General features: G+C 42.2%; 1 protein-coding gene across 1 annotated transcript in view; it reads left to right on the forward strand.

Moving 5' to 3' along the window:
- cerkl (ceramide kinase-like) overlaps positions 1-14783 on the forward strand; it is a 34097-nt gene that overhangs the window by 6629 nt on the left and 12685 nt on the right. Inside the window, exons 3-5 of the mRNA XM_041951341.1 lie at positions 2825-3055; positions 12918-13049; positions 13924-13987. Of these exons, the coding sequence (XP_041807275.1) occupies positions 2825-3055; positions 12918-13049; positions 13924-13987 (427 nt within the window). The remainder of the gene's footprint in view (positions 1-2824; positions 3056-12917; positions 13050-13923; positions 13988-14783) is intronic.

Consider the following 14783-nt stretch of genomic DNA (forward strand, 5'->3'; position numbering starts at 1 on the left):
CAGAAGTTTTAGCAATTTCCTGAACTGATTATTAGATCAATAAATTAGTCATTAAAAAAATGTCCACAGTAACAGCATTTTTTTAATGAAATTTGATATGAAAATAATGCCTTAACCTAAAGTTACAGTTTGCCATCACTGTTCATCATGTGGTCAGACAAAGTCAGAATATTGAAAATAGATTGGTAATGGCCAAGCTTCATTGGTGGACTGAGAGGAGATAAAACATGTTGGATAGAGCAGCACTTGAAGCATCAACATAAAGTTTTGGAGCTATAAATTACCAAGTGAACATAAAATAGGTTACACTTCAATAGGTTTCATTTGAATGAATTTGAACCAAATTTCAATTTTAAAAAAACAACAGCCCTGCTACATACTTTAAATCTGGTTGGATTAATAATAAAAACAAATCTGGATGGATTTACATATTTCTACTGATTAAAGTGCATGGGTTAATATATTTCATTGAGGAGTTTTTTTGTTCACGTACAGATGTTTGTCCACCTGCTGTGACATGTGTCAGCTGCTTCAGCTTCTTTCCCTTTGTTTGATTTTCAAAATGATGCCCATTTTTCATGGCAAATGCACAAACAAATAGGGCGGCAATTGTTTTCTCGATTAATTGTTTTATTTCTAAAATTTTCATAGTGAAAATATCCATCATAAGTTCCCTGAATCCAAGCTGATTCTTATGTCCTGAACCAGCAAATAGTTCAAATTTGTCATTGATAAATAAATTTTCGATTACTGGTGTTCGAATATAGAGAAGTGAAACCAGAAGTAACTCACTGAAAATCCCACTGACATTTGTAACAACGCTATTGACTAAAAATGAAGCCTTTCTGTAGGAGCCTTTCTCAGCAGTGGGTTGCTTAATATATTTTGATCAGGATAAAAGTTTTTTGAAAAGTGATCTAATGTCGTTGTTTAATCAATATTCATGTTTTTAGCTGCCCTTGCCATTTCCCACAAGCCCTACATGTCGTGGTCTGAATGACACGTCTCCACACAAGTCCATGAGTGAGTTGAGGAGTCGCAGCTGTAGTTTTTTTTTCTGTGCATCACAAAATGATCATTTTTTTTGTTCTCTCTGTTAAGATTGTTGCTGATGATATTTTTGCTAAATTGTTTCAGCACTACACGCAACAACACATTTCTGTGCTCTGGGAAAGTTTTACAAACACTGAAATGTCATGATTTGTGCCAAAAGTTAAATTAAAGCGTAGTAATTCATCTTGTTGCAGTTAGAGGTGTCTCTCTTATAAGATAAGAAAAGATAAGATAAGATAAGATAAAACTGTACTAATCCAACTACTTGGGCACTAGAGCAACAGAGAAAAAAAATAAGGGTGGTCTATAGGGATATGCTTTTTGGGCTTCGGGGTATTTTTTAGTTGCAGTACTGCGGTCAGCCACTGGGACAAGCTGGCAACAGGCTGACTGCTGCACTGTATCAGCCTGGTTAATAACACATACGGTATGGATAAAGTCTGTGTGTGTGTGTGTGTGTGTGTGTGCGTGTGTGTGTGTGTGTGTGTGTGTGTTATGTAACTCTGACTGTATTGTCTGAGCTCTGCTGACATTATCCTTGGATGTTTCATCTGACATGGACCAATCAGATTTCAGAACCTCTGATTACACCCATTGATTGACAGGTGATACTGTGTGTTCTGCTGATCAGTGGATTAGTGATTAATGCACTTAATGACATTATGTAATGTGAAGCAGTAGCAGTATGCTACTTTTATATTTTACTGACTGATAAGGGTGGTGGACAAAATAACGTGAACATCTCCTCCTTGCAGTCTGAGTATTAGCAAACCAATAATATTGTACTCCTACTAATTACAAATTTTATTATTTGTAATAATATGGTTTTATCATATCATAGACATTGATATTTTTAATAATATTTCACATTATTGTGATAGAAACTGAAGCGGGTGTTAAAATTTCATTGTATACTGTCATTGAGCTTTTTCTGTTTTGACGTTTTGAAAAACGTGTTTGCCATCTTCTCCAAAATGATGGTGTACATATATCAGTGTAATCACTGTGTGTCCAGATAGGTGCAGGACCAAGGTTAAGTCTATCTTTGCACAATGACTGGAAGCAGGAGGAAACCACTAGCCTAGTTCCATCACCAGAGAACCAACACCTTCCAACTCCAAAGCCATCTGATGTACATGTTGTATCTTGTTTTAAAACAACTGTACTTATAAATGATGGCAGTGTTGCTTGGTCCACCACTCTGGTACTGACTAAAGTATCTATATGATAGTCTGTCATGATTATTTGCACAGACATTCATGGTCCCCAGAGGAATGAATGAATCTTAATGAACTCCTGACTTATCCTGTAGCACCACCATGATGGTGACATTTGTGGTTCAGAGTGAAATTTTTAAATGTTTTTTGATATTCATGGTGAGTTGTAATAGCTCTGGTGATCCTCTGACTTTTTCTCTAGAAACCATCATCAAGTGAAGTTTTGAATTTGTCCTATACTTTGGTTTGTGACCTGTGAATACCTCAATTAGCAAATATTGAGCTTAAGATGGTGAACACGGTAAACATTATATCTGCTAAAAATCAGTATGATAGCATTGTCATGTGAGTATGTTAGCATGCTGTCCATCTAGGTCAAAGCAACGCTCTGCCTAACTACAGCCTCAGAGCCGCTAGCATGGCTACTGACTCTGTAGAGTCTTGTTTCTGCCACTGCAACAGCGCTCATCCCTTGACTTACATGTAAGAATGCAGATCTTCTTTCAGGGGCTGTGTTCGGGTGCTTTGTGTTAACTCTTCCTCTCTCCGTGCAGGTGAGGCGTGCGTGCTGCAGCCAGGCGTGGTGCTGCTGCAGGACGTGTTTGCGGTGAAGGTGAAGCGGCGGCGAGCGGCGGGCCAGCAGTCCGGGGGAGCCGTGCTCGGCGTGGCTCTGTTCTGCAGCAGGAGGAGAGGGAAGAGGCTGGAGGAGGACACGCTGCACCTCCACAACGCCTCTGCAGAACACACAAACACCTGGTACAACACCTTGAAGGAGCTGCTCACAGGTAACACACACTTTCAGATCATGAGGAGCAAGCACAAAAAAATAGTATTTTTCTTATATTTTTGAGCTTTCAGTGGGTGACGGTCATTAGTCTGCATTGGCTGTTGAAATCACTTTTCTTACCCCAGGGTGGCCTCCAACAGTTCACAAGAACATTAATTCACTACAAAATGTAATGGAAGTAGGATTTTGTAGTGTGCAGACGGGCTGGGAATGATGTCTTGTGCATGCAGCGTTTAGGTATTAATGGGTCATTGTTTCTGAAAAGTGACGGTGGTGTTGAGGGGTGGCCGTAGCCATTAAGAACAGGGGTTGGTAGTTTCGCTCCAGTCTCTTCCTGTCAAAAAAGTGTTGTTGAACAAGACACTGAGCCTCAGTATATTGTGAAGTTGCTTTGGACAAAACCTTTAGCATATGTAGTAATGTAAATGCTACTTTTGGATTTGGATCATACTTAGAGACAGAGAGGTCCGTTTTAGGAGTCCTCTTGGCCCGACATGGAGTCTCTTGGCTGATAGTGACATTGACAGTTTCTCTGTGTTACATAACAACTGAGATACACTGGAAATATGACTCAGTACTTCTACTGAATGAGCGTCATACTGTAAGATGATTACCCACACTCACGTGCACACACACACTGCAGAGTAATACTGTTATTATTAGCACTAACTGTCATTATAAGCATTCACCTGTTCATCCCACAGAGCATGGATAGACACCGTAGATAGACCTAAACATCTTAGTACATCACTTCTCCTTGTTGAAATGAAATGCAGCTGATGTCATGTTGCGTAGCTCAGCTACAGGGTCAGAATCACATTTTCAGTAATATTGTTTGGGTTAAGTTAAAATTGCTTAATATAACAGTATTAAGCAATTTTAACCAGTAGTTGACCAGTAGTTAAGTGCAAGTGATTTGCATCCAACAGTTTGTCAGGCCGATACTGGAAAAGAGGACTCAGGCGCAGAGTACACAGCAACAGAGTTTATTTATACACAACTCACCAAAGACCCCTCGACAGGCGTGAAAACAATAGCTGTGAAATTACTCTTAATAAATATAATGAGGACCTGACTGTGGTCTAGGGAAACCAAACGAATAACTAGAATAACGTAAATCGCTCAAAGAGGAGGAATATAGGCTATGAAACTTAAGAAACAATAACCGCTCCAAAGGGAGGAAACAAAACAAGGCTATCAAAATTATTCAATGAGGAAAAGATCACTACAAACCAAAATACGCTCCGCTAAAAAGACGGAGGATAATCACAATATCTCTGGGAGGTTAGAACATAAAGCGCTCGCTAGGAGGAGGGGAAGGAAAAGGCAAGGACGAATATACCGGCTATGATAAGACAACAAAAAACGCTCTCACAGAGGATAAGGAAATTTCTGGTAAATAAACACTTAGGACTATGAAACGAGAACAACGAAAAAACACTCTTAAGGAGAACTTTGGAATATCGAGGAATTAACAAAGGAACAGAAAGCTCTGACTAGGCTATGAAACTTAATCAACATAAAACGCTCACGAGGAGGAACAATGGCTTACACGAAGGGATGATCTGTGGCTGTGGTACAAGAGAAGGCACGGGTGATACGACCTATGGACAAACACACACTGGCACGAGACAAGGGAGACGCAGACTATTTAACACATGGAGGGTAATCAGGAACAGGTGGAAACAATGGGTAATCAGGGCGGACGCACAGGACACACGAGGGAGGGCAGGTGCTCTGAAACGAGAGGAGAGTTAGATTCAAAAAATAGAACAGGGGATGACAAGACAAAAACCCAAGACGAGACAAATCTCACCGCGGTGTGACACAGTTCTCAGCATTCGGCTAGTTAGCCAGCCTGGACCTGCTAGTGGTTTTTGACAGTGGTGGAAAAGAGGTGATGGTTTTTCTCTTATGTGTAGCCCTTACAGGTGGTTGCCTTGCCATACCCACCATAGGTATGATAAGGGATACCCACACTTCAGGAATTTGTTATGACATATACCATTACCTTGTATAGTCTGGAATAAAATAAACATATGACTATATTTTTGAGAAGCTGCTCTTTCCAGACTTGGCCATTCAGCACTGCAGCCACCCATAATGGGCATCCCGGAATATGAAACAGTCACCTTTGTCTGCTGTATCCCTACAGATGGCTTTCATTGATATGATAAGAAAGAACTTGCACACTCTACACATGAGGTCTACAATTGTCATGTCCGAGGGCTGGCTAATTGTCAGCCAGATGCAGTGCTTGCTGCTCAGATTAGAATTTCATTGTTTTCTATCAACCTGTTCGTGTAATGAGGTGAGTCACAGTTACATCAGATGTATTTATACTAGCAACAGCTAATCTCTAATCCACCGGAACAAAGCGACAGATTACACATACATACACGCACACACGCATTCAGCAGTACCCAGTAAGATGCTGTCAGCAATTGAATCAAGTTGTCTGCAAGAGAGATTAGCTAAAATACTGTCTGCCCGTACACGTGTGTGGCCAATTCACTTGACGATGAAAACCACCCTGCAGGAACATGAAACTATCTGTATATCTGAAAGTACTCTATATCACCAGTAAATATACAGTACACTACATGGCCAAATGTGTGTGGTAGTCAAACAGAGCACGATTTTGATCCTGGCTGCAGGGATTTGCTCCCATTCAGCCACAAGAGCATTAGTGAGGTTCAACAGTGATGTTGGGTGATAAGGTCTGGCTCACAGTCCGTGTTCCAGTTTATCCCAAAGGTGTTGGATGCAGCTGAGGTCAGAGACCTGAATCCACACCAAACTGTTTAAATCGAACTTCGTATCTCAGTCTTAGAAATCAATAAATAAAATGTTTTGCGTAAAATATTAAATTATTCCTTTAAAGTGCAACAACTCAATATTTTATATTGACAGTGGATTAAATATCTACATGTAATGGGGAAGGGGTCACTCGTAGGAACAAACCTACAGAGAATCACAACCCAACTGTACAGTTCCCCTTTGTTCTCCTTCCAGCTCACTGTTTACTGTTTTGTTTCGCTCTCAACATCTCTCATCGATTGTTTCCAGCAGCAGCAGCTAAAAGAAAGCTTTGACAAACCCACAGTAACTCAACAACTCAGCACCAAACACAAAAAGTTATTGCCTTTCAGTAGATAAAGAGCCAAAGAGATAAAGAGGGTGGATATTGGACTTGAATTCATCAGGTGAATACAAATAAGTCTCCAAATGACTGCTTATGTCTGCTTGATAAATAGTTCTACAAACAGGTGACCATCAAATGAGTGTTCCTTTGTGTAGATTTTATCATGTTTGACATGTAAAAAAAATTAAACTGCATGAATTCAGGCAACTTGCACCTCAGCAACAACACCACTTCCTGACAGGAGGTGTTTAGTAAAGTTCTGGATGTTGCTGCAGACTGAAGTTCCCAGACGCTGGTTTCCCAGGTGCATTGTAGTGGGCGGTGCCTGGCTGACACTTAACACACAATAGAAATGTTGCCGTGCTGTGTGTATGGATTTAAATCTGACGAACACACTTTATATTTCAGGTTTTCTGTGTTCGTCCAACAATGCCGACTCCAACAGAGATGTTACAAGCTGCCCATAAATAACGAGGTCAAAGGTCTCAAACGCACGCCACCATCGTCCTATCACCATGGCATCGGTCTGACACGTTATCGCTGGTCACCTGTCTGTCTGTCCGTCTGTCTGTCCATCAAACCAGATTACCAATGAGGCCCTGCAGCAAAGTCACAACTTCTTTAAGCGTTTGTCTTTGGCCTCACACTCACACACTCACACACACACACATGAATGGCTCACAGGTCGTGTGTCAGCTCGCGTGGTCACACTGCACATCAAACTGTGACGGCTTTTGTGACTTTACACACCGCGACAGAGGAGTCTGTGTGTGTGTGTGTGGAAGGTAAACACAGTCGGTTGCTCTGCCGCTGTGCGGACATTAAGCCTATTTTCCAGCCAGAGGTCAGCGTGAAAAGCGCATTGTTGTGTGAATCGTGGCGTTGCGGAGCGGGCAGTCCCGCCACTGCAGATACCACCGCCACTTCTTAACCTTCAGGCCCGAACATTCAGCTGCACAATGGTGAGCAGAGAGCAGTCACTTTCTGTTTCCAGAGGGTTATTCTGTGTTGTTTGCTGTGTGAAGCAGCTGCAGAACGCTGTGCAGAGAGTGAATGGCAGTCAGATTGACAAAGGGCAAGCAGTGATGCTGTATAGAGTCTGTTTCCATACACGCAGTCAGAAGGCGGATGGATTGACTGCAGTTTTTAAGCAGCACAACAGACTGACAGGCTGGTGGCGGCAGCGGCCGGGCAGAGCTCGGGGCTGTCGCGGCTCCTCCCAGATCAATTGTCTTGTCAATCCAACGTCAGTTTTCTGCTCGCTTACAGGGCTGCTAGTTGGGATTCACAGTGACAAAGTGAAATGCGAGGGAGGTGGCAGCAGTCAGACAGGTGGTACTGTCTGGTGTCATAAGGTCAAAATGACACCATCAGAACACTGTGTGGCCAGCAGGGATGGGCTTCAAAAGCATTTTGTTGACTTCAAATCCAATATCACATCCACTTATGGAATCTAAATCCTTTCTAATCTCTGAATGAATCTTTTTAGGTTTCCTGTCAACATTTTCAAGTAACTCAAGGTTAAAATCACTCCAACTCCTGATTCACAACGATAGGAAAACCGGAACAACGAGAGACATACTACTGCGTATTGTTTCACCATGAATGTGTTTTAAAAGATCTACATACATAATCTACCATTACAAAATAAACAAAAAAGATAATGTCCTGTACTGTGTTGCTGAATTATTCACGTTTCAGCTTGACCTACATTTAATCTTCAATCAATGAAGGTGACATGTTTCCAGTTGCTGCTGTTCCATGTGTCCTGGAAGATTTCAATGATTTCTGCCTTTCAAGGCCAAACAGGAGAAATTCCAGTCAAATATTATCTGATTATGGACCCTAAGTAATTATGATTAATTTTCCATTGATTCAATTCACTAATTGATTAATAAACAAATCATTTGATCTCTAATTACAACTTTTCTCTCGTAAAAGAAAGGTTTTTTTCTGCGGCTCAGTCAGCGGAGGACGCCTCTATAAACTGCTTTGTGGCCTCTTGAGTGAGTGTGCATGTGTGCGTGTGTGTGCATATGTATTGTGTTACATATTAACCAGTGTGTCCGAGAAGTCGGTGAGTGTATCCATAGTGACATGACGAGAGAAACCTCTCTGCGTCTCCGTCTCTGGCTTCCATATTTAGGTTGAGGGCTTTATTAGTTTGTCAGGAAACAAACTTTATTGGACAGGAGCACACATTCATACCTCACACCCAGGTAATTTACAGGAGGTCAAGCGCTCTGACAGCCCTTATAAATCGCACAGTTACTCAAAACTGAAAAAAAGACATTCTGCAGATGTTCTTATTGTCACCTGTCAGTCACTGTCAGGTCATCTGTATGTCAGATGAGAGTGGTTGTGCTCCACATGTAAGCCAGGTCTATATTGCAGTAGAGATATAATTAAACATTTCCTTTATAGCCCTGCTAGCTGTGTGGCTCTAGGGATGGCAGTGCTGGTTGGAAAGTTGGTGGGTTGACCACTGAACAGTCCAGACTGAAATATCGCAACTATTTGACAGACTGATGTGAAAGGTACATGCGTTCATGAGGATGAATCCTAGCAGCTTTGGTCATCCCCTGACGTTTCACCCAGTAATACCAGCAGGTTAATGCTTTTGGTCTTGAAATATCTTGACAGCTTTTGGATCTCCATGAAATTTGGTACAGACACTCCCCCTCAGGGTGAACTTGCATGTCTTTGGTGATCCCTTAATCATCAGGTCAAAGTTTTGTCCAGTACTTCGGACTATGACATACAGTATACCTGCAAAACCAATAACAGTCCATCAGCATTAGCTGTACTTTATGTTTAATGCTAACTTGAAATGCTAGCAAGCTAGCATGCTAAGCTAAGATGGTGAACATTATGCCTGCCAACATCAGCATGCTAGCTTTGTCACCGTGAGCATGTTAGCATCCTGACATTAGCTTTTAGCTTCAAGTACTGCTGTGCTGAAGTACAGCCTCACAGAGCTGTGAGCGTAGACTCTTGGTCTTGCTTAAGTTTGGAAACTTTCACACCCAAATCAAATTGATGCATTTGCTAGCACGTCTCTACTGCCTTTGCTGCACACAAACAATCCACATGGAGAGTGAGCCACCGCCTCACAAACCAGCATGTATGCATATATAGAGTCAGGGTAATCGGGTGGCAAGTTAACTGCCGGTGGATCTGCTATATTATGCTACAGGGATTACCAGAGGAATACTGTCTGTGTTCCTTTTGTCTGGACTTAAAGACAGGTGCCTAAGGGGATTTCACTTAAGATTTTTGAAAAGCTGTCCCCCCAATTAACAATGTTCTTGCTGGAGTCGGCATTACCCAAGTCTGTACAGCAGAGGTGGTGAATAAAAGGTTATCATAACTAATAGATCCTAGTTGACAAATGCTTACCGCTAAGTCAATAAAATGTGAGAAAAGTAGTGGAAATGCCCATCACAATGTCCCAGAGCCCAAAGTAACATCTTCAAATGGCTTGTTTTGTTTGATCAAGAGAATCTGATTAAACTGGATGTTTAAAGAGTTAAATTGATTATTACTGTCCACTAACCTACGATCGATGCACCAATATCATCTGTTTTTGTCAACAACATTCAGCATCTCAGTCTTCGGTCCTCTGTCAGAAACTCAACACTTCTCCTTGACAACACTGGGATTGTTTACCATGGTGATGTTTTAGCTGCGCCATAGCAACCAGCTGCTGGCTGAGGCTGGGAGATGATCTGATGGATACTTGACCTCCCTACATCTACCTAGAAAAATATCAACAAATTGAATGAGATCAGCTCCCATGAGACTGACTGTGTGCGTGCGTGTGTGTGTGCGTGTGTGTGTGTCTTTCTGACGGGCTAGTTTCAAGGACACATTTTATACTAAAGACCAGTTAACGGGGTTAATTGGAAATTAATGTAAGCCTATGTAATGTCCCTAAAAGTATCTTAATAGGTGCCTTGATAGCCTTCATGAGCTGTGTGTCACAACCATTGCTGCTGCTCCATTGCTGACTCTTGTTTTTAGTGCTTGGTACTGAACTTCAATACTTTTATCGACCCGACCGAATTGCCTCAATATTATCAAAAAGTGCCTTGTCATTTGCTGCCAAATTTCAATGCCTAAGCAAAAACCCTCAGCCATTAAGCATGCAGCATGATTGACCCAAGATCTAATAATGATGATAATGATGCTACGCTTAACTGGGATAACTAAGTGAACCACATCATCCACCGGGAGAGAAGCCCCGACACATCCTCTCCTCGCCACCGTGGGGATGGGTTACCTGGAGCTGAGATGGAGAGTGTCACTAACAGCAAACATGGTGTTGCTTACAGACCAACAGATAAAAGGAGAGAAATACACCTGAATTTGCCATGGTGTGTGGTTGTCAGACCTAGACCAGCTGCTCTTTGGCGCAGAGAGAGTAAAATGCCTCGCTGTGCCGCAATTTCCCATTTCCACAAAAGTCACCCACCACAAAATCGTTATCTTTTTCCTCTGCTTCTTCTTTGGATTTTTTTTTTTTTTTTGTCAAAAAGAACTAATTGTTCCAGTGCCACCCTGGCTTTTACTATAGAGCAGCCTTGGTAGCCAAGTGCCACACCAAGCCCCAGGCCGCAGTGGCTTTCAGTATCATCCTGGGTCTCTGAGCACAGGATAGCTGCAGGGATGTGACACATGTTAACAAGGGAAGAAATTCAAGTTCTTGTCAGGTTTGGTGTCTATAAATGCTGCCTTGGTTTGGGATCACAAAGGAATCATGGTCATGGTTGGAGCTTCTGGTAATGGTGGGGGTCCAGTAGAGAGAACAGTAGTGGGGGTGTTGGGTAACTCCTCACAAGAACTCCTGCGAACCTGGTCCGAGTAGCGGGGTGGAGCGATAGCAGGAGGTGTACTGCATGTATGTGTGTAGGGTCATTAACAGGGCGAGGTCACGGCCTTTTGGGAGCAGATTATAGTAATGAGCTGGATAATGGAGCTGGTGTGTGTGTGTGTATTGATCCGTGCTGGTCTATGGGGATTTATAATGCAGCCTCTAAATCTGCCTAATGATGAGCTGTACAGGGGGTCAGTGTGTGTGTGTGCATGAGTCTGTAGTTTGGAGTCGATACCAAATCACACACACACACACACAGTCATCCACTATTGTTGGTGATGTAACTGATATTCTGAATATTCAGCATCAAACAGGCCTCCTCCAGATGGTAGGACAGTATACAGGCGTCTACTCTTCTAAATACAATCTGTAATTCATCCATTCAGACTTGTGCTTATTTGTTTTTTTTAATTCATGTGGCAAATGCAAACTCTGGTTGCTGATCCAAACTAAGGTCATTTGTGTAGTTGGGCTGTTTGATGTCCGTGATGAAAACACAGTGTTTAGTGATTCCAGGCAGGATCAACAGGGACCACTAAAAACTGACGACGAAAGTGATGAAAGGACACTGTCAGCTTCAATACGAACAGTATTTTCATCATCAGTTTATATTGTTTCAATTAATAGTTTGACAATAGAAATCATAAAAAAATAAAAATCAGAGTTTCACAGGGTCCACACAACAATCCAAAACCCAAAGATTTAAGTTTAGAGTTTACAAGCAGCAAATCTTCACATTTGAGAAACTGGAACCAAAGAATTTCTCCCGAAATGTGATGGACATTTTTCAGTACTTTTTACCATTTCAGCGACTAAACAATTCAATGATTTATGGATAAAAATAATTGTTTGCGGCAACAATTATAGAAATAGGCACGTCAGGCAAATGAGTTCACCAATCAGACGCAGATCTATAGAGGAAAGTGAACTAGCCAATAGCAGCAGAGTATAAGTGGTAAAAAAAAACAGGCTCCACCATTCACTCATTCACTCCTCCCACAGTAATAGATGTTCAAGAGTTTACTCAGAAGCAATATATAGATATCTGCAACATTTATTCATTATGAACATTTGTATAGCTATAGTTAGTTAGTTGTATAGTAATTGTAGAGTCACACAACGTTCATTCTCAAAGCTAAAAAATGTGGAGCATTGCATTGTGAGATGCTTGAAAGTAGTGTCCATGCAATGGACACTGTTGTTGTAGTTGTCACTGTGGAATCTTTGAGGGCACTATGTAGTGGATAAAGTTGACACGATTCAGACACTCAAATGAAACAACTAAAGGTAAATGTGCTGCTCTGTGTAGTAAATGAGAATTGATTAGAGTTATGGCTTAATGAGGCTCAATGTAGACACAGTGGTGCTTGGGGCTAAGTGCAAACATTAGCATGCTAACAAGCCCACCATGATAATGCTAGCATGCTGATTTTCTGCAGGTATAATGTTTATCATGTTCACCACTAAATGCCAGGTACAGCTGAGGCTGATGATATGTCATTCGATTTTCAGCCGGGTATTTAGGCCTAAACCAAAGTGACCTGATTATGTGACCCTAAAGTCATTTGTCTGGGAATCAAGAATTTCTGTAAAATCCATCTGGTAGATTTTGAGATGTTGAGAAATAATGGATTCATCCTCTGAGGAGCATGAATGTCATAGTAATCCACTGAATAGTTGTTGAGATATTCTAGTCTGGACCAAGTGGTAGACTGACTGTGTGTTTTCTCTTTTCAGCAAAGTCTGTTGACAATGAGCCTTGATGTTTGTAGTTGTTCACTCTCTCTCTGTGTGTGTGTGTGTGTGTGTGTGTGTGCGTGTGCGTGTGTGTGTGTGCAGGGTTCAGCAGTCGTCCCAGGTATCTAAAGGTGTTCATCAACCCCAGCAGCCACAAGAAGGAGGCCGTTCACATCTACAGAGAACATGTGGCTCCACTCTTCAAGATGGCTGACGTCCGCACTGACATCACCGGTCAGTCCATCGCTTCTTGGTCATCAGTAGTCGTGATTATTATTTCATACCTCAGACTGACGGGGGGCAGAGCCACAGTAGATTTTGGATGATGCCACACCTCATGTGTATAGTAATAAAATTATGTATAAGGGCAGTAGACAATATGAAATCTGTGTGTGTGTGTGTGTGTGTGTGTGTGTGTGTGTGTGTGTGTAGAGAGGAGGTCCAAAGGTCAGAGTTAATGGCAGTCCCTGGTCGCTAGGTAACCTGATACAGGGGGCGTCGCTTAGCCCATCTGGTGTGACAGAGGGAGACAACTTGCTCCTCTCCTCTCCTCTCCTCTCCTCTCCTCTCCTCTCCTCTCCTCTTGTGTTTCCTCTCTTTTCCCCTCCTCTCCTTGTCTCATCTTCTTTTATGCTTGTCTCCTCTCGTCTCCTTTCCAGTTTCCTCTTGTCTCCTTTTGTCTCCTCTCTTGTTTCCTCTCCTCTCCTTCTTTCCTCCTCCTCATATCTTCTCCTTTCCTACACTCTCCTCTCCTCCTCTCCTTTCATGTGATTACCCTTCTCTCCTTTCTTGATTCCTCTCCTCTCCTTTCCTCTTCTCTACGTGTCTCTCCTCTCGTTTCCTCTCCTCTCCTTCTTTCCTCCTCCTCATATCTTCTCCTTTCCTATACTCTCCTCTCCTCCTCTCAGCAGATGGTGTGATATCCGTTGTCCCACTTTTTCTTTTGGCATCCATCGAACACGCTCTTGTGTACATGTGACCACACACACACACGCATGAACACTCTATCTCTGTCCATCTCAATGTCTCTCCATCTGTTTCCCTCTCTTTTTCCTTCTCTCTCCTCCTCTTTCTCTGTCTGTCTCTCTGCCTGTCTCTCTCTCTCCAGTGACAGAGAGGAAGGGTCATGCTCTCTCAGTGATGAAGGAATGCAAACTGGATGAATATGATGGGTTAGTTGTCTCGTACCCTTTCTCCATCTTGCCACTCTCTCTTTCTCTCCTGTGATTTTAAATTGATTACTTGCCTGGAACAGATCATCCTTTTCCAGGGAAAATTGTGATTAAGTTTGTTGCAGAAAATGACACATACAATGGTGTTAATATTCTGATATTATTAGTTAAGTTAGATAATGTGAGGTTTAGTAATCTTTAGTTGTACACTTGATCTCTTGCACTCAGTGCCCTTTTAGCACATCAAAAAGAAAGAGCTGCAGCTTTGAAGCTGATCTAGTTCTGTTAATGGAATAACCAGGGGTGCACATAACGTACTCAATCATAGATAGATAGCGTGGTCTAAATAACCACAGTCTTCCTCATTGTCCTCCACGGTGTCTCCCTCACCATCCTCTGCTTCAGCTTCCTGCACAGTAGATGGTGAGGATGCACCTCTCAGTCCCTGGTTGAGCTTCCAATTGGCCTCCATCCACAAGTCAACAGCTGGCTTGGAGTCAGTCGCTGCTGTGGTCTCTGACAGGTGAATGTGCATCAGGGCTGAGAGACAAAAGAGATGTTAGCATGTTGACGTGTGAGAATCCCCACTCGTATGAAAAGAAACAGCAAGCGGGCGACTGAACTTTTCAGCTTGACTAGCTCATTCGTTAGCAATAGCGCGTGCCACATTCGTGTGCTCCTTATTCTTTATGTGTTAATCAAATAATAGATGACTGAAATCCTTAGAGTCTGTATGAAACAAGCACATCTGTCAGACGTAGATGTGAACAACTTATCTTGCACCACGTTTCGGCGC

Source organism: Chelmon rostratus, chromosome 13, assembly GCF_017976325.1.
Source record: "Chelmon rostratus isolate fCheRos1 chromosome 13, fCheRos1.pri, whole genome shotgun sequence".
NCBI lineage: Eukaryota > Metazoa > Chordata > Actinopteri > Chaetodontiformes > Chaetodontidae > Chelmon > Chelmon rostratus.